The sequence below is a fragment of the Lygodium microphyllum genome, chromosome 8 (assembly GCF_053477565.2).
Source record: "Lygodium microphyllum isolate KBCC chromosome 8, Lygodium_microphyllum_v1.1.10, whole genome shotgun sequence".
Lineage (NCBI taxonomy): Eukaryota > Viridiplantae > Streptophyta > Polypodiopsida > Schizaeales > Lygodiaceae > Lygodium > Lygodium microphyllum.
The window spans coordinates 111,240,559-111,263,756 of record NC_141142.1 but is presented as its reverse complement, the minus strand read 5'-3'; the positions used below and the strand labels follow the sequence as shown (position 1 = coordinate 111,263,756).

The 23,198-nt window shown below is 41.8% G+C and overlaps 1 protein-coding gene across 1 annotated transcript in view; it reads right to left on the bottom strand.

The window, feature by feature from the left end:
* Positions 1 to 451: 451 nt before the first annotated feature.
* The window catches only part of HIT3 (HIS triad family protein 3), a 37,128-nt gene continuing 14,381 nt past the window's right edge, over positions 452 to 23,198 (bottom strand). The window contains exons 4-5 of the mRNA XM_087683394.1: positions 805 to 922; positions 452 to 718 (exon numbers count right to left, since the gene is read on the bottom strand). Of these exons, the coding sequence (XP_087539520.1) occupies positions 651 to 718; positions 805 to 922 (186 nt within the window). The 3' untranslated portion in view covers positions 452 to 650. The remainder of the gene's footprint in view (positions 719 to 804; positions 923 to 23,198) is intronic.

The following is a 23,198-nucleotide window of genomic DNA, read 5'->3' as shown; positions in this document are numbered from 1 at the left end:
GTTAGCGTGAGCCTTCACTCATTTACTGATCATGTGCACCCTCGTAAGGATGTTGGCCTTGGCATCAACCCAACCACTGAGGCCATCCCCTAAGGGTATAGACCGACCTCTTCTTCCTGTTCTTTAACAGATTAAGGGAATGATTGCTGACTGCCTTATGTCAGATCTGATTGCTTTTCATTTTGGATGGCCCAGTTCCACTTGCTTGATATCACCATTCCCATCACAGTCAGCAGTTTCTTCGAGGGACCAAAATCATGCCACAAGGTTTCACTAGGTGTTAGACATTTATGATAACATTGAGCCTGCTGCAAATCCATGCCAATTCAAGCCTAATCAATTATCCCTGATCAATAGGTTAAGAGGATCTCACTAATTCATGTTTTAATACTTCAGGCGTCATGAACCAATTTCAAATACCACAGCCATAACTATCCATGACCATTAAGGCATTCAAAGACTGACATCAATATAATAACAATATCTGAAGTCTCATTTCACATAAAGCTTAAAAGGGAATAAAATGTTGAAATCACATGAGTTCACCAAATTCACAGACAAAGCCCTATGCTTCATACTCTCAATGTCTCGCCAAAATTGCATAGCAATACCACCAGGCCACCTGTATCATCTCTTTCATGGAGTGTCAATTAACCAGGTGGCCAGGTCATCTGCCTGCCTCCAAGAAGGTGAAGGTGAAGATGGTAGACAGATTGACCTGCAGGTACAGAAACACCATAGATTGAACCAAAGTCCTACATCCATCTCAACTCCAAAATCTGATTAAATCCGCTAGAAACTTACATGCTTTGGGCCCATCATTGATAACAACTCTGTAACCATCCTCAAGGCCTTCCTGAAGTGCAACCTTCTTTGCAGCATACAGAAGTTGTCCCAAAATTTCTATATGCTTTTCTTCAGCCTGCAGGAAATAGTCTTGGTCAGCAACATCCTTGTGGAAGGTGAACTCAAGAGCAGACAATCTCATTTACAAATTGCAAAAACTTTACTAAGATGAGCCACAATCTGTGAGATGATTTGAGATCTCAGAAGCCCGTAGTAGTTTCATCTATGCATCTGTTAAAAGAGGTACACCCATCAATAATGGCCCAACAAATATCACTGAAGTTTCTTGTTTGAGCTTCCACAATATGACACTCGCCAAACAAAGAGTGAAATGGAACAGGATCCATGCATTGGTATCCTAACCTCACCTTGAAGAGATCACCATTGTGCATCTTGGCACTATCAAAGTAAATATTCCTGCATACAGGGCCAGCCCTTCAATGGATCATGGATCATTTGGATCCCATGCAGTTCTACCATAGCCACCAATTTGTTGAGAAGTACAATCTCCAAACAGAACTCACCAGTGTAGCACAGCTAGTAGAGCACACAGTTTGGCCTAAGGTGCTGAGGCTGAGAAGAATCCGGTGTGTATTACAGACATACACCATCATATTCTACCAGCCATTCCAGACTGCTCTTGTATCTAGAGGGAAGAAATGACAGCCACTCACACGAGGTTGAGCCTCCACGGGTACAACAGTGCTGTGTAAGGATTGCACCATCCACCAGGTGTTATCCCGGATGAGGACAAAGTGAATGATTATCCACCAAGCCCATGTGATCACAGAACCAACGCTCCCCCTCAAACTCCTTTGGGGTTGTTCCACATTGATTGTGCTCCCTTTTGAATGGTAGACATACTATCAGCATAGTACCTTGGATGGTATACACAGTCCCTAGAGAGAAATCCAAACGTCTTTGGTTTTGTTCCAAGTTGATTGTGATCTCGTGTCAAACATACCGTCAACACAGTAGCTTGGATGCATGCTGAATACATCCAAGTTCCACTACATACGAGAGCTGTCCAAAACTGGTGGAGTGGAAGTGCTACCTCCCCCTTGAGCATCAGGCAATGCTCTAGACCCCTGCTCTACTGAACCTAACTAAGCCCGAACTGAAGTCAACTCTAACTAAAAGGCATCTAGATAAAGTTGCAACAATTGAGGAAGGTCTACCAAGTCATCCTCTTCCATCCATTGGTGAATAGTTCTAAAACTTCACCAAGAATCTCCTGAAAACTTTACCTCCAACCTTTCTTTCCTTATGCTCCAAGATCCACCTAAGTACCAAGATCTCATGTAACTTGTCAACCTCAAGCTGAATTTCAGCAGATACATCCTCTTGCACATCACCACAAAAAGACCTCAACAAATTGATATGAAAGGCATTGTGTATCCGCCAATGTGGAGATAATTTCAGCCGATATGCCACATCATTGTGCATGCTGAATACATCCAAGTTCCACTACATACGAGAGCTGTCCAAAACTGGTGGAGTGGAAGTGCTACCTCCCCCTTGAGCATCAGGCAATGCTCTAGACCCCTGCTCTACTGAACCTAACTAAGCCCGAACTGAAGTCAACTCTAACTAAAAGGCATCTAGATAAAGTTGCAACAATTGAGGAAGGTCTACCAAGTCATCCTCTTCCATCCATTGGTGAATAGTTCTAAAACTTCACCAAGAATCTCCTGAAAACTTTACCTCCAACCTTTCTTTCCTTATGCTCCAAGATCCACCTAAGTACCAAGATCTCATGTAACTTGTCAACCTCAAGCTGAATTTCAGCAGATACATCCTCTTGCACATCACCACAAAAAGACCTCAACAAATTGATATGAAAGGCATTGTGTATCCGCCAATGTGGAGATAATTTCAGCCGATATGCCACATCATTGTGCATGCTGAATACATCCAAGTTCCACTACATACGAGAGCTGTCCAAAACTGGTGGAGTGGAAGTGCTACCTCCCCCTTGAGCATCAGGCAATGCTCTAGACCCCTGCTCTACTGAACCTAACTAAGCCCGAACTGAAGTCAACTCTAACTAAAAGGCATCTAGATAAAGTTGCAACAATTGAGGAAGGTCTACCAAGTCATCCTCTTCCATCCATTGGTGAATAGTTCTAAAACTTCACCAAGAATCTCCTGAAAACTTTACCTCCAACCTTTCTTTCCTTATGCTCCAAGATCCACCTAAGTACCAAGATCTCATGTAACTTGTCAACCTCAAGCTGAATTTCAGCAGATACATCCTCTTGCACATCACCACAAAAAGACCTCAACAAATTGATATGAAAGGCATTGTGTATCCGCCAATGTGGAGATAATTTCAGCCGATATGCCACATCATTGTGCATGCTGAATACATCCAAGTTCCACTACATACGAGAGCTGTCCAAAACTGGTGGAGTGGAAGTGCTACCTCCCCCTTGAGCATCAGGCAATGCTCTAGACCCCTGCTCTACTGAACCTAACTAAGCCCGAACTGAAGTCAACTCTAACTAAAAGGCATCTAGATAAAGTTGCAACAATTGAGGAAGGTCTACCAAGTCATCCTCTTCCATCCATTGGTGAATAGTTCTAAAACTTCACCAAGAATCTCCTGAAAACTTTACCTCCAACCTTTCTTTCCTTATGCTCCAAGATCCACCTAAGTACCAAGATCTCATGTAACTTGTCAACCTCAAGCTGAATTTCAGCAGATACATCCTCTTGCACATCACCACAAAAAGACCTCAACAAATTGATATGAAAGGCATTGTGTATCCGCCAATGTGGAGATAATTTCAGCCGATATGCCACATCATTGTGCATGCTGAATACATCCAAGTTCCACTACATACGAGAGCTGTCCAAAACTGGTGGAGTGGAAGTGCTACCTCCCCCTTGAGCATCAGGCAATGCTCTAGACCCCTGCTCTACTGAACCTAACTAAGCCCGAACTGAAGTCAACTCTAACTAAAAGGCATCTAGATAAAGTTGCAACAATTGAGGAAGGTCTACCAAGTCATCCTCTTCCATCCATTGGTGAATAGTTCTAAAACTTCACCAAGAATCTCCTGAAAACTTTACCTCCAACCTTTCTTTCCTTATGCTCCAAGATCCACCTAAGTACCAAGATCTCATGTAACTTGTCAACCTCAAGCTGAATTTCAGCAGATACATCCTCTTGCACATCACCACAAAAAGACCTCAACAAATTGATATGAAAGGCATTGTGTATCCGCCAATGTGGAGATAATTTCAGCCGATATGCCACATCATTGTGCATGCTGAATACATCCAAGTTCCACTACATACGAGAGCTGTCCAAAACTGGTGGAGTGGAAGTGCTACCTCCCCCTTGAGCATCAGGCAATGCTCTAGACCCCTGCTCTACTGAACCTAACTAAGCCCGAACTGAAGTCAACTCTAACTAAAAGGCATCTAGATAAAGTTGCAACAATTGAGGAAGGTCTACCAAGTCATCCTCTTCCATCCATTGGTGAATAGTTCTAAAACTTCACCAAGAATCTCCTGAAAACTTTACCTCCAACCTTTCTTTCCTTATGCTCCAAGATCCACCTAAGTACCAAGATCTCATGTAACTTGTCAACCTCAAGCTGAATTTCAGCAGATACATCCTCTTGCACATCACCACAAAAAGACCTCAACAAATTGATATGAAAGGCATTGTGTATCCGCCAATGTGGAGATAATTTCAGCCGATATGCCACATCATTGTTCTTTTCCAACACCTGAAAGGACCTATAGTATCTCATACTCAACTTCGGATACAACCTCTCTCTTCCCTTCATCTTTTTCAACCTTGCCTTTTCAAAACGCAACAATACATAATTATCCTTTGCAAATTGCAAAGCACATCTATGAGGATTAGCTTCCTTCTCTTGCTTTTCCTGTGATTTCTAAAGTGCATACTTCATATTTGCATAGGTTGCATCCAAGTTTTCCACATAATAATGAGCCTCAAAGATCTTATCCTTAGTCTGCAAGATATGTGGTATCTTCTCGCCATCCTCAACCACATCAAATGGAGCTTTACCAGTGGAACTATGCACCCTGTTGTTGTACACAAACTCAATCAATCGCAAACACTCCTCCCACTATGCCTTGTGGTCTAAAACATAACACCTCAAAAGATCCAACACCATGGAATTTGCTTTCTCAATTTGACCATCTATTGCCGGATGAAAGAATAAGGAGAATTTCAATGTGGTACCCATATTCTTAAACAACCCCTTTCAAAATAAACTAGTCATCCAAGAGTCTCAATCACTGACAATCAACTCTGGTATACCATGATACTTAAATATATACTGTAAAAATAATCGTGCCATATGGTTAGCCTTTATTTTCTTTCTTACCGGAAGAAAATTGACATGTTTGCTAAACCTACAAATGATAGTTCATATCCCATCATTCCTTGTAGGTGTCCTAGGAAACTCAAAAATAAAATCAATTGCAATGCTCTGCCAAGGCCTATCTAGAATAGGCAAGGGCTACAACAAGCCCGACATCTTACCTATCATGCTTTACCTTATAACATATGATGTATGTCCTGACAAATTGTTCTATGTCATGCCTCAAAGCTAGCCAATTAAAAAAATGCTCCATTGCCTTGACTGTGGCATTAGTACCTATGTGTCCTACATACGAAGGAGCGTGACTTTTAGTGATAACTCTAAGCCTCAACTCCTTTATGATACATGTTCATCCATGCATCATCATAAATCCATCTCTAAGCACAAAGTGCTCATGTCTATGGCCGCTGTAAAGCTGATCATAAACATTAGCAAGTCCAAATCAACAACATACTACTCTTTCATGGCATCCATCTCAATGTGATAAACCATGCTAACAATTGAAATTTGTAACTTACATGATAGTGCATCAACCACAATATTGTTTTAACCATCAATAAGTACAATCTGAAAATGAAATATAGAGAGAAATTTTGCCCATCTCATATGCTTCTCTAACAACTTTGTTTGCGTCAAAAAGTACCTCAAAGTTTGATGGCATGTCTATATTGTAAAATCAGACCCCCAACAAATAAGTTTCCACATAGACAATGCATCAATTACAACCAAGAGCTCTTTCTAAGACCTATAAATTCTTCTCTACACTGGAGAATTTGGCTCTCATAAGCCACAACCCAATGCTATTACAACATGCATCACATTGAACCACAAAAAACTTCCTTAGATCAAGCAAGACAAACACAAGATCTGAAGTAATCTTATCCTTCAACTTTTTAAATGCTGAAATTTCAACTACTGTCCATCTAAATGGCATATTCTTCTTCTGCAAAGCATGCAATGGAGATGCAATTTCAGCAAACGTACATGCTTTCTGTGGTAAGAACATAGTCCCAAGAAGCTGTAGATCTCATGTATATTTCTCAAAGCCAACCATAATCCTTTTGTTTTCGATCTTTGCAAGATCCATGTGAATACCATCAACCAATACAATATGCCCCAAAAAGTGAATCTCATGCAAAAAGAATTCACTTTTCTTGTCATTGATAAACAGTGTATGCTCGCATAGTTTATTATACACACTGTCCAAGTGTTTTCTATGCTCTACCTCATTCTTTGAATAGACAATCATGTCATCAAAGAAAATGCCCACAAATCCTTTGTGTGGCCTAAAGATTCAATCCATCATCTGATTGAAAGTGGCAAGAGCATTCATAAGTCCAAAAGGCCTGACAAAAAACTCATACAACCCAAAAGATATCTTGAAAGTTATCTTAGACACATCCTCCGATCTAATGCATATCCGATGATACTCAATTTTCAAATCTATACGGCTGAACATGGCTGCCCCTTGCAATCTATCCATAACATCATCGATTTGAGGGATCCAAAACCAATTCTTTATTGTGATCTTGTTCAAACATAATAATCAATGCGTATATGCCATGAATCATCTTTTTTCTACACCAAAAACACTAGAGAACAAAAAAATTATAAGTTGGGTTGAATTAGCCCTTTTTCTAACAACTCATTCACTTGACTCGTAATCTCCTCTTGCTAGGTTGAATGGACTCTGTAGGGTGGCTTATTAGGTGAGTTACTTCGAAGGATAAAGTCTATGTCATGATCTTTAGGCCTTCCAAGCGGTAACTTACTAGAAGTGATTATGAGAAGCAATCAATACACATTTTTAGAAATGACATGTGATCCTTCTCTAACTTAGAGATATTTCCAATATTCTCACTATCATCCTTATCGTTAGTAAAAACAAAGTGCGCTAACAAATGATTTTTAATTACTTTAGAAATAGCAACTACAAATACAACAGAAATAGATTCTCCTTTCAACTTTACATCAAGTGTAAGAGTCTTTCTCTTATGCTAAATAGTGATCTTTTTGGCATGTGAATCAATCATTGCATGTATACAGTGACACCATGGCATACAAGCAACACATCAGTACGCTCAAGTGAAGCAATGAACAACTCTTCGTTGTCCACATATCTGAAGCTTTCCAATGAGCGATGTGACAAGCTCTGCATGGCCTTTACATGCCATTCCAACTTTTCCCATGGATTCCATCTCCTCTCTGAGGCCTAGACGGGTTGCCATGTATACAAAGATGAAATTGCCTCGTGCACTTCCAGCTTGCTACCTATGGGAACAGATCTTGCAATGTGACACTCCTATTCACAAATAAAACATTTATTTGCAGCCGTCAATTCTCTGCATTGTGCCATTGTTTCCAAGCTCTTTCTTTGCTGTTTTGGCCTCTTTTGAAGATGATTTTCAGATCTATCCCTTTCAAGACTTGAACAACTTTTTATTCTACTTCTCCACAGTCTCTAGGAAGCCCTCCTTAGAGAGGATGGCAATTCCCTAATCAAGCATTTAATTACAGCAATCAGCAAATATAAATTGAAATGCAAGCTTTACCTTTATAATATTGGACAAAAGACACCCTATTGGTCCCAAAATTTATGCCCCTTTTGGTATTTCTTTAACTTCAATTGCCAATAGATGTATTACAAATCGAGATTCCACAATCTCCTTGGCTAATCCAAAAGCTCCTTGTTGGTTCAACAATCAACAAACAAATTGTGAAGGGTGCAAGAGAAAGCACTCAGATAGTATGTGCGTCAATCGAGGTGTGTTCAGTTGTGCAGTGCAGTGAGAGAGTCAAGAGATGGGTATGTATCAGTGTGGTACACACAAAGAATAAAAGAATGTATTTATACTTAGGATACGGTACACTTACACTCACAAGGGTGTGTTCACATGTGTAGATAAATATATACACGGAAGTAGCATAAGAGCCTTTACACCCAACAACCTCCCACTTAAAGATCTTAAGTGAACCTTTAACCAACTCTCACTAGCCGAATGCAATGCTCATGTTGAGCCTTTGCAAGATTTTTAGTGAGAACATCTGCAGGTTTATCTTGTGTTTTGATCTTAGTCAGTGTGACTAGGCCATCATCTAGAACCTGTCTGATAAAGTGATACCGCACATCAATACATTTGGTACGTGCATGAAACATGGCATTCTTAGCCAGGCATACAACACTCTGGCTATCACATCCAAGGACAAGTGTTTTGGTGGGCAGCCCAAAATCCTCGACTAAATAACTAAGCCAAACACCTTTCAAAGCTTCAATGACTAAAATATATTCACCCTCAGTGATAGAAAGTGTTACTATCTTTTGCAATCTGAAGCACCAAGAAATGGCCCCACAAATCAAAGTAAATCTATACCCGCTAGTAGACTTGCGAGTATCCAAGTCACCTGCCATGTCTGCATCACAATACCCCTACAGATCTAACGTACCCTTTCCATAGCAAATACATTTTCTTTGTGTGCCCTTAAGATACCAGAAGATGCATTTCACTACTTAATGTGCTTTGCCAGGATTTGATATAAACCTGCTCACAACTCCCACTGCATGAGCAATGTCAAGTCCAATGGCAAACATAGCATATATGAGTGGCCCACGAGCTGAAGCATAAGGAACACCCCTCATAGAGCTAGTTGCCTAATCATCTTTTGGGCAATCTACTTTGCTAAGCTTTAGGTATGGTGGTAAAGGAACACCAATTGGATTAGCATCTGCCATAGAGAAACAATCGAGTACTTTGCCGATGTACTTTTCTTGTGAGAGAAATAAGAGCTTCTACTCTCTATCTCTTTGTCACACGCATGCCCAAAATGTGTCCAACTGGACCCAAGCCCTGTTAGGAGTCAGTTCCCTGCCACGTCAACAGTGCTACGTGGCAATTTTGCCATGTGGCAATAGTCGGACTATCCGACTGCAGTCGGCTACACCTACCTATTTTGGGCATTTTTCGAGGCATTCTTTTCAGCCTTTTAAAGGTTGAGTTTCCAATAGACTTCATCACTTGTATCTGACAGATTTCAGCCTACCAGTGACGGAGATAGCACTCAGAATGAGGGAGATCGAGGTCCTCAAGGCGGAGACATACGCAGATATTCTCTCTGCACCCGTGTATAATTCTGCATCCTTATACAGCATCCTTCACTGCAGATTTTCTGTGTTTCACTATCTCTTTCACTCTCTCTCTTCTCTCTCCGTTCACTCTTTGTCATGGTCATTCGCTTCCGCATTGCTTCACTCTGACATGGTATCAAAGCATTGGAGGACTGAGACCTATCTGAAGAGGAGTTTTCAGCGCGACACAAGGCTGCGTTTTCAGTGTTCAAGTGCGAGCAGGTGGGCTGCGTTTCAAAACAAGGCTGAGGCGAGCATGGGTGTGCGAGAAAAGAGAAGATTTGCTAAAGCTGCTGCTGTTTTTCTGCTGATAGAGAAGAAAGAAGGCTGTGTTTTTTGCCTTCAAGTGCAGATTTTACCTTTTCATCACCTCCAGCGGGCTGAAGAAGGTTTGGGAATCGAAGACAAGAGCCCTAGCAAGCTGCCATAGTTGCCTCCGTACGACATACGGATCTGTTCGTACCATACGAATTCATACGTGATTTTGCGCCTATTTAGACCACCTCGCCCGGGCATCCTACATCCCATGTCAAGGGTTTCTTGCTCCCCCGCTTTTACTCCGCCTACCTACATGGCACTTTTTGGGGGGTGGAAAGCTTGGATACCTCATCCCATCCTCTTTTCCAGCCATGCACTCCCCTCCCCAACCCTCTTTGGATTCCTTCTAGCTAGCAGCCCTCTCTTTGACCGTTGACCCCTCTTTGACTGTTTGAACTTTGATCCTCTCTCATCTACAAAAGGTGCTCCTCTCCTCCATGCTTCCACACCAATTCAGCAAGCACTTACCATTGTCATCTTCATCTCTTGGATCTTGATTCTTGAATGGACTTGTGATTTATCATTCTCGAATCTCACCTCCCATCCCCTCTTTCCCGCACCCTATCAAAGCATTTGCCATTCTCAAATCTCATCTCCCATCCCCTCTATCCCGCACCGTATCAAAGCATTTAGCATTCTCACCTCCCATCCCCTCTCTCTCACTCTTGCTCTTTCAACTTTACCCTCGAGCCTCTCTCAAGTCTCCCTCCCTTTCAACTTTCAAGACTCAACTTTCAAGTTTCAAGAGTCAAGAGTCAAGACTCAAGTCTCTCTCTCTCTCTCTCTCTCTCTCTCTCTCTCTCTCTCTCTCTCTCTCTCTCTCTCTCTCTCACACAGACCTCTTTATCCGTCATCAGCACCATGACTCGTGAGAAGCACGAGGCCTTTAATTTGCATGCGTTCCATGTGGAGAGGGATACAATTAAGTCCAACTCCCACCATTGGACATGCAAGTATTGCAAGAAACACTATACAAGTGGTGCAACTCGGCTTCCAACATCTTTCCAAGACGGGGGGGGGGGGGGGGGGTGGAAGTTGCTCCATGCAAGGAGATCCCTCAAAACATTGCGGAGAAGATTCTCGCCAAGATGAGAGGGGGATCCACAAAAGGAGGAAATGGCTTATCGGCACCAACTCCTATGCCTACTAACGAGAAAGCATCCAATGTGGGCATATCTTCAACCAATGCGGGAGAGGCCTCTACCATTGGTGGTGGGGGCTCCACATCCGCATCTGGCTTCGGTAAAAGACAAAGAGTGGAGCTTCATGCGGTGCCGGAGAGACAATCCTCTCTCTCTCAAGCTCCCAGTCATGTGCGTGGATCGGTTGCCTTTCTTAGAGAAAGACAACGATGACCAGCGCATTCATCTACCACCACATTCAACAAGCTATCATTGAGGTATACACTGCAATTTGCCTTTTAAATTTGTTTCACTTTCTTTCATTATGATAATATCATGATTTATAATTGAAATTTGATTTATGCATAGCCATGATCTATCTCGATTCTCTCTTTTCCCCCCAGGCCGCAAGGCCCCCAACCCCTAGGCCCCTTCTCCCACTTGTTGGAGGAGAGAGTCACTTGTGAAGCCTTTATTTTGGTGTCAAAACTTTGGATACGCACTAGAGACCCTTCAGCCCTTAGCCATGAGGATCCTTGCCCAGGATTGCTCTTCGGGTGCATGTGAAAGAAACTGGAGTGCCTATTCTCTCATTCACACACAGATTCGCAATCGGCTTAGCACATAACAATTAGAGTGGCTAGTCTATTCACAATCGGCTTAGCACACAACAATTAGAGTGGTTAGTCTACTGCCGCATTAACTTACCCATGATGAGAGCTATGATGAGCATGGGTAGTCCGAAGCAAGTAAAGTTTAAACGCTTAACCATAACATTTAAATTTTAAATTTGTTGTTTTAACTTTTAAACTTTGAACTTTGAAGTTTATACTTTACAATTTAGACTTTAGCATTTACAATAATCGATCTTACATCCATCACTGCATTGTGTAGGTGAATGTTGATACATTCAAGTTGATGGGTGACACTTTTCCGAGTATACATAAGGAGGTGGACGAGGAGGAGATGATTTTTGCAAAGCTCTATAGAGAGCTTATAGCAGTAAATACTCGTGACACTCGCAATCAACGTGCTCGTAGGCGAGGAGTTCGAGTAGGTGGTAGCAAGGGCATGGTCATTCGACGCCCTCCATCATCGAGGAGGGGTGGTTCGAGTGGCTTGCAAACATATGTAAGGCGAGGCTCTAGTAGCTCACATCCTGTGCCTCATGATGACACCCCCCCTGCCTACACAGCCACCACCTAGGGAGCCATCATTTGATAATGATGGTAACCTCATCAATGAGGATGAGTATGAGTATGTCTCATCATCGAATGCCGAGGAGTCTAGGGTATCATTTACTTTCGGTACATAAGATTTGTTCTCTTGGTCTCTCGGTGGAGTTTGACAGTGATGTTATTCGCATTCTTGATAGTGGATCGAGGAAGATTCTCTCTTCAGGGTATGAGGAGAATGACATCTACAAATTGCAGTCTTCTTTCACTCTTACCTCTCTTCTTCTTACCCCTCAGACACAATCCAAGCTATGGCATGCTTGATTTGGCCACCTGAAATATAAGTATCTTCAAACGGCGTCACGAGGATTACTTGTTCGAGATTTGCCAAACATAGTGGTGAACCAGCAACCACGTGTCTCCTGCATTCGTGCGAAGCAGCATAGGAATACGATTCCCAACAAAGCTTAGAGACGGTCTACTTCACCTATGGAGCTTGTATCTACAGATCTTTGTGGCCCGATGAGCAATGAGTCTCTAAAGGGGAGCTTGTACTTCATGTTGATCGTAGATGACTACAGCAGGATGACATGGGCCTACTTCTTGACGTTGAAGTCAGAGGCTTTCTCCCACTTTAAGGAATGGCTTCTCTTCGAGGAGAATCGATCTAGCCGGAGATTGAAGACCTTGCGATCAGACAAGGGTGGTGAATTTGTTTCTAATGAGTTTACTCGTTTTTGTGCAGATAGGGGCACTCACCAGGAGTTTGCTAATACCAACACTCCTCAAGAGAATGGCATTTTGGAGCGAAAGAACCAAAGTGTGATCAAGATGGCGCGCACCATGATGGAGCACCAACAGACACATCAGTTTCTGTGGGTCGAGGCAATGGCTACAGCAGTTCACATCCTAAATAGATCTTGCACTTTGGCCGTTGACAGAATGACACCTTTTGAGGCTTACTTTGGGACTAAGCTTGATGTCTCTTATTTCAGGACCTTTGAGTGTGACGCCTATGTACACATCCCGAAGACGTAGTGTGACAAGTTTGAGGCGGCTTCCCGACGACAGGTCTTTGTTGGCTTCCCGACGACAGGTCTCAGTTTCTGTGGGTCGAGGCAATGGCTACGGCAGTCCACATCCTAAATAGATCTTCCACTTTGGCCGTTGACAGGATGGCACCTTTTGAGGCTTACTTTGGGACTAAACCTGATGTCTCTTATTTCAGGACCTTTGAGTGTGACGCCTATGTACACATCCCGAAGACATAGCGTGACAAGTTTGAGGCGGCTTCCCGACGACACGTCTTTGATGGCTACAGCTCTCAATCCCAAGGTTATCGCTTGTATGATCTCACAAAGCGGGATGTCTACACGAGCCGAGATGTGCAGTTCGTGGAAGTTCCGGCCACAAAGGGGAGTGAGGAGCACCCCGTACTTGGAGATCCAAGGGAGAGTTGGGCCCCCAGGACAATTCCTTTGGAGCCCGAGTCTCTTGACGGCGATTCTTCTTCAAATTCCAAGTCTTCTCTTCCACCGGCCACTCCAATGGAAATCCCGCTGGTGGATGTACTTGAGTTTTCAATGGATGGAGAGCGCCGAGGAGAGATTTGGTGAAACCAGCCTTCCTTCTTGAAATGGGTGGTGATAGCCTGATTTAAGAGTTAATTACAGCAATAAATAAATGCACGTAAAATGAAATACACACTTTACCATAACATTCTTGGACAGTAGACACCCTGTTGGCCCCAAAATTAACGCCCCTTGTGGTATTTCTTTAGCTTTCATTCAATTGGAAGAAGTACAACTTGAGATTCTTCAATCTCCTCCTAACCAATTGCTCTTACTGTCATAAATGTCCAGCAAGCCTTTTGGGTCATTTGCCCCTTGTTTCACCCAGGACTTCTCCTCCAATTTGACCCTTGGCTGGCCAAATGCTACCCCAAATCAATTCGGGATGGGCTGGCTCCTGAAATCCCTTGATAATATTCAATTATCAGCTGTTGATTTCAGTCCCTTAAGCCTTCAATCTCTGGCACAGATCCCAAGGTGGCTGCTAAACCCTAATTTTTGCTGTGAATTAGGGTTTACTGCAGAAATTACAGATCAGCCCACCAAAAATGGCTGAGATCTCCTCCGAATGGGTGAGAATTGCTGAGAATGGCTGAGCATAGGCTGAAGGAGATGAGAGAATGCTGTAGAGAGAGAAAATTTTGAGATTTGTCGCGAAGAACTGATCAAAATCAGTTGCTGCCCTCCTGTACCAACCCCAAACGGATGCATCAACAACAATAGGAGCATCAGAGACTGTAATCTTCACGAGAAAGTGCATCAGTGGCAGCTTTCTTAATCCAATTTCAGCAATTTCCAGCCATTTAATTAATTTTCAGAATTAATTAATTCTGAAAATTAATTCAGCCCTTAATCCATGCCCAGAAAATTGACCTTGCCCATCCAAAAATTAATTGGCTAGGCCATTTGCAACCCAAAGTGGTCCCATGCATTAATTGACGGACAAGCATTATTCCATTAATTAATGCCTAGTCCCTAGTGCCACCACTGACACTTAATGGCCAATAATTGGCGGAAGGCAATGGAAGCAAAGTTGGAGGCTATTGAGTGGAATGGCACTTGGTTTCTTGTGCCTCGCCCCTCTCATAAGCAGGTAATTGGTGTCAAATCGGTCTTCAAGACCAAGTACCAAAGTGATGGCTCCTTGGACAAGCACAAGGCTCGCCTTGTTGCTAAAGGTTTTGCACATCGCCCAAGTGTCGACTTCCATAATACTTTTGCCCCTACAACTCGCATGGCGACTATTCGCATTGTTCTTGCCTTGGCTGGCCCTAGGAGATAGCCTGTTTTTCAATCGGATGTAAAGTCGACCTTCTTAAATGGTGATTTAAAGTAGGAGATCTATGTAGGGCAACCTCCCAGATTTGGTTCTTCAGATGGGCAGATTTATAGGTTAAAGAAGACCTATGGCCTAAAACAAGCTCCATGTGCTTGGAATGAGAAGATTGACTTAGTTCTCCAAGCCAAGTTGGAATATCAGCGTTCTCGAGCCGATCCACAGCTTTATGTGCGTACTTCCGAGGGAGGTCGTGTGTTGTTTGTTTTGTATGTTGATGACTTGATTATTGCAAGTGCTCATACCCAGAAGGTCGAAGAGACGAAGGGAGCTTATGAGAGACGAAGTCCTAAGCTTATGAGATTTTTCAATTTCAATTCGAGATGACAATCTTAGGACTTCTCCATTTCTTTTTGGGCCATGAGATTTTTCAATCTCAAAGGGGGATTTTCATCTCTCAGTAGAGATATGTACAGGAGCTCTTGGTGACTTTTGAGATGGAGGATTGTCGGTCCATTTCTACTCCTATGGATCTGAACTGGAAGGCCACTTCACACGTAGATTCTCCTTTAACAGAAGCTACTCACTACCGTCAGTTGATTGGCTCATTGATTTGGCTCCTCAACACACGAGTTAATCTATGTTTTGTTGTAGGTCTCTTGGCTAGGTTCATGAGTGCGCCTCAACAGGTGTATTTGCAAGCTACTCAAAGGATACTACGGTATCTGAGGGTGTCCTTCCACTCAGGGATTCATTATCCAACAGGTACGCGTGCTTCTGATCTTGTTCTTGCGAGTTGGAGTGATTCAAATTGGGTTGGCGATATGGATCACATGCGGTCTACTACAGGTTACTGTTTTACCTTAGGTGCTGGTGCTATCTATTGGAGTAGTATGAAGCAACCCACGGTAGCCCTATTTTTAACTGAGGTAGAGTATCGCACTGCGTCTCCTACCATATATAAAGCTGTATGGCTTCGGCGGTTGTTGGAGGAGCTTGGCTGCCCCCAAACTCGTCCTACCATCTTGCGGTGCGACAATGAGAGTTGCATTGCCTTGGCACAGAATCTCGTATTCCATGGCCGGACGAAGCACATAGAGATCCAGTATCACTTCATCAAGGAGAAGCTTACGGATGCGACCATTGATGTGGAGTACTGTAAGACTAAAGACAATCTTGCAAATTTGTTTTCGAAGGCACTTCCCCAAGCTTTACTTCATTGATATTCTAGATTCCTACATATGCTGCCTTGTCCCGGATCTGAGAGGGGGTATTAGGAGTCAGCTCTCTTCCACATGGCAGTTTTGCCACGTGGCAACAGTCGGCAGCCAACTGCAGTCGCCTACATTAAATACAGCCAACCTGCCTATTTTGGGCATTTTTCGAGGCATTCTTTTCAGCCTGCTAGTGACAGAGACAGCATTCAAGCTGACGAAGATTGAGGTTCTCAAGGCGGAGACATACGCAAATATTCTCTTTGCACCCGTGTATAATTCTGCATCCTTATACAACATTCTTCACTGCAGATTTTATGCATTTCACTGTCTCTTTCACTTTCTCTCTTCTCTCTTTGCTCACTCTTTGTCATGGTCATTCGCTTCCACATTGCTTCACACTAACAAGCCCTTCATGGAAAAGATTGAAATCAACTGTCTCTTCAGTGCATTAACCTGGCTTTTATGCTTACCAGCAATAAGCAAATCATCCACATAAAGCACAAGTATTATAAGGCTTCCATTATCAATCTTCTTTATATATAAGCAATGATCTGCATTGCTTCTTTTAAACCCATGTGAGAGAATGAAGGCATCAAACTATTTATACCACTATCTAGGAGCCTATTTCAAACCATACAAACTTCTCTTAAGCCTATACACCAAGTGCTCCATTCCTGGCATAACAAAGCCTTCTAGTTGTTTCATGTACAGCTCTTCTTCTTCTAAATCACCATGCAAGAATGTAGTTCTAACATCCATCTGATCAAGTTCAAGATCCATAGATGCTACGATAGCAAACAATACCTGAAGAGTGATCACTTTAACAACGGGTCAAAAGACTTCCTGAAAGTCAATCTCCTCTTTCTGTGTATAGCCCTTAGCCACAAGCTTGGCTTTGTATTTGGGTTTTCCATCCACACACTTGATTTTATAAACCCATTTGTTAGGAATGGCGTTCTTATCTTAGGGTAATGGAACCAAATCCCAAGTATCATACTGATACAATGACTTCATTTCTTCTTGCATAGCTAGCTCCCACTTTTTCTTTAACTCGCATGATAATGCCTCTTTGTATGTGAGAGGCTCACCCTCATCTGTGAGTAAAATGCAGTCCAAAGAGAGATCAAATCTCTGTATAGGTCTCTTGACACGTGTAAACGTCCTCACCCAATGATCTGTGTTATTAGGCAATGGATCCACATCGAAGGGAATGTCAATGACCTTATTATTTGGGTGTTGAACTACATTTTCAGGTTGCTGTAATACATGTTTAGGCTGCTGTAATTCATTTTCAGCATGCTGACTTTGTTACCCAACCTGATTTTCAGCATTCCTTTGCTGCCCATTGTCACCTGGCTCAATGATGATACATTGATTATCTGATTTTCAGTGGCTGATCATGCTGAAATTTCACTTTCTTTTTGTCCAAATCACTAGATGTAGCATTTTTCAGTAGCTTTGACTCATTAAATACCACATCTCAACTACATAGCACCTTTTCATGCTTAGAACCCAAACTCTATAGCCCATTTCACCTTCATCTCCATAACCCATGAAGATGCCTTTGTGGGATTTTATATCAAGTTTGGTTCTGCTATCAACAAGTACATGTATATAGCATTCATAGCCAAAGATCCTTAAGTGGTCATACCAAGCAAGTTTGCTAGGCCAAAGATCCTTAGGTGGTCATACGAAGCAGGTTTGCCAGACCAAACTTTATAGCCCATTTCACCTTCATCTCCATAACCCATGAAGATGTCTATGTGGGATTTCATATCAAGTTTGGTTTTGCTATCCAGTACATGTACATAGCATTCGCAGCCAAAGATCCTTAAGTGCTCATACGAAGCAGGTTTGCCAAACCAAACCTCTTCAGGGATGCCACTTTCAAGTGCACAATGTGAAGATCGGTTGCAATTATGCACCGCGATTTTGAGCGCCTCTCCCCAAAAGAATTACGGGAGGTTAGCTATGGACAGCATGCACTGAATCTTCTATAAGGAGCTGTAAGCTCTCATTTAATCCCATTGGCATCACAAAATTTAGTGAATTGTTTAGATACATACTCTCCCCCATTGTCTGTCTTATGCATTTTAATTTTAAGCCCTTTTGAGTACTAACAAATGCATAAAAATTTTTAAAGGCGTGCAATTCCTTGCTTTTCAACTTAAGCAAGTAAACCCATAGCTTTCTAGAATGATCATCAATAAAAGACACAAAATAACGAAAACCACTATGAGTTTTTATTAGCACGGTACATGCATCATAATGAACTAAATCCAAGATACATGCCTTCCTAGAGGCTCCATGAGAGTATAAACTCTTTACATGTTTTTACCAAGACACAATCATCACAAAAGTCAAGCTTTGAGTTTTTCACATCAACTCTTCCAAGTGAAAAAAGTGTCCATAAACTCCTTTGGCTCATGTGTCCAAGATGCTTGTGCCATAACTCCATGTGTGACTGCACTTGATTAACTGCAACAAACTTTCCAAGAAGTGCCTTGCAGTGAAGATAATATAGAGTTTTCTTTTTACCGCCTCTCTAGTGACTAGCATAGACCCTTTCTGTATCTTTCACATTCCACCACAAAAGATAGTAAAGTAATCCTTGTTGTCGAGCTGCCCAACAAAAAGCAAGCTCTTCTTAATGCCAAGTACATACCTAACGTTATGAAAAATCAATTCTTGATCATTTTCAAGAGCCAGGTGTATGGTGCCCATTCCTTCAATATCACATACATGGTTATTGCCTAGGTAGACTTTCCCAAGGTTACCTGATGCATAAGAAGAAAAACACTCCAAAGATGGAGTTACATAAAATGAAGCACCACTGTCTCAACAATCCACGATTGTGACAAACAATCATGAGCAAACAACAAGGCATCTATCACATCCCTTTTAGTGATATACATGTCTTTCACTGTCATAGCATATGGATCTGAAGATGCAACTAGCAAATCAGCATCTTTATCTACTTCTATCTCCTCAATAACAACATTAGATACCACATTGTTCTTTTTTGTTTCTTTAGGAATAAAGCTACCATCCTTCTCATTCTTTTTGTCTTTTGCATTAGCCTGCTTCTTGCATTCTTGCTCCCTTTTATAACCTGCAATCACGCTTTTTATGCCCCTTGTATCCACACTAATAGCAAGTGACATATTGTTGTTTTTCCCTACTTTTGCTGTGACTTTTGTTTTTATTTGCAGCATTTGTTCTCTTTTCAATTCATCCTCTTATATTGTAAGCTAAGCCACTGCTTTCCTCACTTGCCTTATGTCTAATTTTCTCGTTGAAAATAGAACCATGCACACCATCAAATGTCAAGGTGGGATCGTTGCTCAATGACACAACCAATCCTTCCCATGAATCTAGCAAAGTCATTAGCAAGAAAATAGCCCTCAACTTAGGCTCAAAAGCTAGTAAGCCTGCATCCTCTAACTAACTCAAAATACCGATGAAAGCATTTAAATGCTCTAAGGCGGGCATAGACTCATCAAGCTTCAAGTTGACTAACTTGCACATGAGATAGAGCTAATTGATAGGAGTTATATTCTCATACATAGCCTTGAGTTTCTTGCAAACTACATAGGCAATGGTAAGTCCCTTGATATCAACCAAGATATCATCTGTGACAGCCATTTTAATGTAAGTAATGGCTTTCTTATTCATTTTAGCCCAATCCTCATCCAACAAAGCAACACCCTTATGTTATGCCAAAACATCATCACAATCCTTCATAAAAAGTATATCTTGCATACAATCTTTCCAAAGATCAAAGCCATTTCCATCAAATTTACGAATCTCAAAAAGATTCTTTGTGTCAGATATAGATGCATCGCCAACCATCTTCAACAATAAAATGCTAAATACTTTCAGCCAATGACAAGGTTGCTGAATATAACAGCAAGTACACACACTTGTACTTCCAAAGGTGCCCAAGAAGCATATATTTTTGCTGCAATTTCAGTCCCAAGAGCTGATTACAGCATGTACATGAACCAAATCTGATACATTTGCATAAATGAGAGTTCCCACTTCAACAATACATCACCGAAACGCCCAAATGCAATAACCCAAGTGCTGTATGTACCGTTGTTTCACTGCATAATAAGCATTCAGCAATACGTGTACCAAGAGAAGGTGCCCTTTTACAACATTTAATACATCGCAAATCCAATTTCTCTCACTCAGAATCTGCTGTAATTTCACTATCAAAGAACAAATTGGCTCAAAATGCATCACCAATGCAAAAAGCCCCAAAATTTTTGAAGTAACTCTGCCCCAATTGCATTAATTCATCATCCAAGTGTCAAGTATGGACAAATGTTGCAGAAATTTCAAAAATTCTGCAAAACCCCCAAATTTCGAGGTCCAAATACGCACAAATCACAGTGAAATTGGCTTAGGTGAGCAAAATTTCACTTGTATAAGAAAAGCTCCAAATTTTTGAAGCAAATGCACACAATGTCTACAATTTCTAGGTCAGATGTCACTATTCTGTATAGCCAGCATCAAATCTAGGAAAAGCCCTGTGCTTGAGCGCGTAAACCCTCATTAATGAACAGGAGGCCTGCTTGCAGAAAATTCATTGACCTGTCAACTGCCCCCGCATCCTCACTACTATCAATCGTGTCTGCAACAGGCCCCGCCAACCTGTCACCTGTCCCTTTGATCACTAGAATGCGCCACCAGCTGCAGTTCATGCCTAGCGAGCTGCTCCCAGCAGCTGTTGCTTGCAGAAAACAAGAGCTGCCTGTCACAATCACGCTTGCCCTGAAACGTTGTTGCTAGCTTCGTCACACCTACTAACGCCTCACACCTACTAGTCAAATTAACCAACGATTGACCATGATTGCCTATCTCTGTCCTCACTCCTCGGGAAGCCATACTCTCTTGCCAATGCTCTGATACCAATTTGAAGGGCGTGAGAGAAAGCACTCAGGTAGTGTGCGTGTCAATTGAGATGTGTTCAATTATGCAATGCAATGAGAGTCGAGAGATGGATGTGTACCAGTGTGGTACACACAAAGAACAAAAGAATGTATTGATACTCAAGGTACGGTACACTTACACCCGCAAGGGTGTGTTGACATGTGTAAAAATATATATACACGAGAGTAGCGTAAGGGCCTTTACAACCAACAAATAATGCCAACTGCCCCTTGAATTTTACTAGAGACTAGCTCTAAATTGAACCCCAACTAGCCAAATGCTGCCCCAAATTACAATGGATGGCTAGGCATTAGAAATCCCTGACAAGTTGCAAATTTCAGGTGTTGATTTCAATGTACCATGCCTTCTCCTATGGCACAAGTCTCGAGGTGGCTACTAAACCCTATTTCTACAAAAATTTAGGTTTACAGCAGAAATCATTTTACTATCCATCAAATATTATTAATATTTGTTCCAAATGGCTGAGAAATGCTGAGATCTCTTGAGAATGGGCTGGAATAGGTGAGAGAATACTAGAGAGAGAGAGAGAGAGGAGAGAGAAAGCAGAGATTCTTTGCGAAGAAACCCCTCAAAATGGCTGCTGCCTATTAAAACTGCCCCAGGAGTTGTCGCCTACTGCCAAATATACCAGAGATTGTTGTCACCAACTCTTGTAGGCTTCAAATTTGTTGTCTCTTGCCCCAAACTCATTGGTTGCTATTACCCACTATAGAAAACTAGACCAGCAACTTCCTCTCTCTCTCTCTCTCTCTCTCTCTCTCTCCAACAAGCTCAAAAACTTCCGAATGGCTGAGACCCATCCCCAAAAAACGTTTTCTTTGTTTGCATGGGCATTTTTGCCAAGTAGCAACTTTCTAAACCCATTTTCAGTATTATCCAGATATTAAATTAATTTTCAGGATTAAATAATTTCGAAATTTAATTTCAGCCCTTTTAACCCTACCCAAAATTAAATGCACCTATCCATAATTAAATTGGCTAGGCCATTTGCAACCTAGAGTGGTCCCCAATCTCTATTGACCCTTAGATTGGCATTAATTAATCAATTAATGCTAGTCATTAGTGTCATCACTAACACTTATTGGCCAAACAACTATCCTAGAGTCAAAACCGACACCAACTAACCACCAAAACCCAATTGACATAACTTATCACAACTTTTCCCTTTGACATCCATTGCATCCTCGAGGTCCTTGGCCTATTACCATGAAACAATTGCCATGTGTATCATGTGTGCTAGATGAAACCAGCCTTTTTTCCTTGGAAAGGGTAGCAATTCCCTAATAAAGTACCTAACTATAGCAATCAGCAAATGAATATAACTTGAAATGCACAAACTACCTTAATAATCTCGAACGATTCAAAATCTCCTTCGCTGTTCCAAAAAGCCTCTTTGCTATGGCAACAATCTCAGAAATCAATTTGGGCCAATTGTCCCTTGATTTTTTACCCAAGAGTTGCACAAATGGAACCACCAACTGACCAAATGCTACCCCAAATTACAATGAACGGGCTAGCACTTAAACTCCCTAACAATTACACAAATTTCAAGTACTGAATTCAGTGTATGATGACTTCACTAATTGGCACACGTCTCAAGGTGGTTATCAAACCTTAATTCTTGCCTAAATTTAGGATTTACAGCAAATATCTCTTTGCTCTCTATTAAATTTGGCTAAGATCTACTCAAAATGGCTGAGAAATGCTAAGATCTCTTGAGAATGGGTTGGAGAAGGTGAGAGAAAGCCATGATGAGAGCAAAATCTAATTTTCTTCGCAAGAAAACCCTAAATTCTACATGCTACCTGCTCCAACCTACATTTAATGCAATCACATGTCACCCAATCAACAATGTTGTTGCCAATCCTTGGTAGGTGACTCCTTCTAATCCCCTGCCTATTGAGGCCCCCAAATGGCTATCTTCTGCAACAAATTGTTGTTCTTTGATCAAAAGATGGACTAGCAACTCTCTCTCTCTCTCTCTCTCTCTCTCTCTCTCTCTCTCTCTCTCTCAAGCTATAAACTTACTAAATGGCTGAGACCTAGCCCCCAAAAAAGTTTTCTCAATTTGCATGGGTATTTTTGCCAAGTGGCAACCAACCATTTAATTAATCTTCAAAATTAAATAATCTTGAAAATTAATTTCAACCCTTCTAACCTTGTCAAAATTACATTCGTCCATCCATAATTAAATTGGCTAGGACATTTCCAACCTAGAGTGGTCCCCA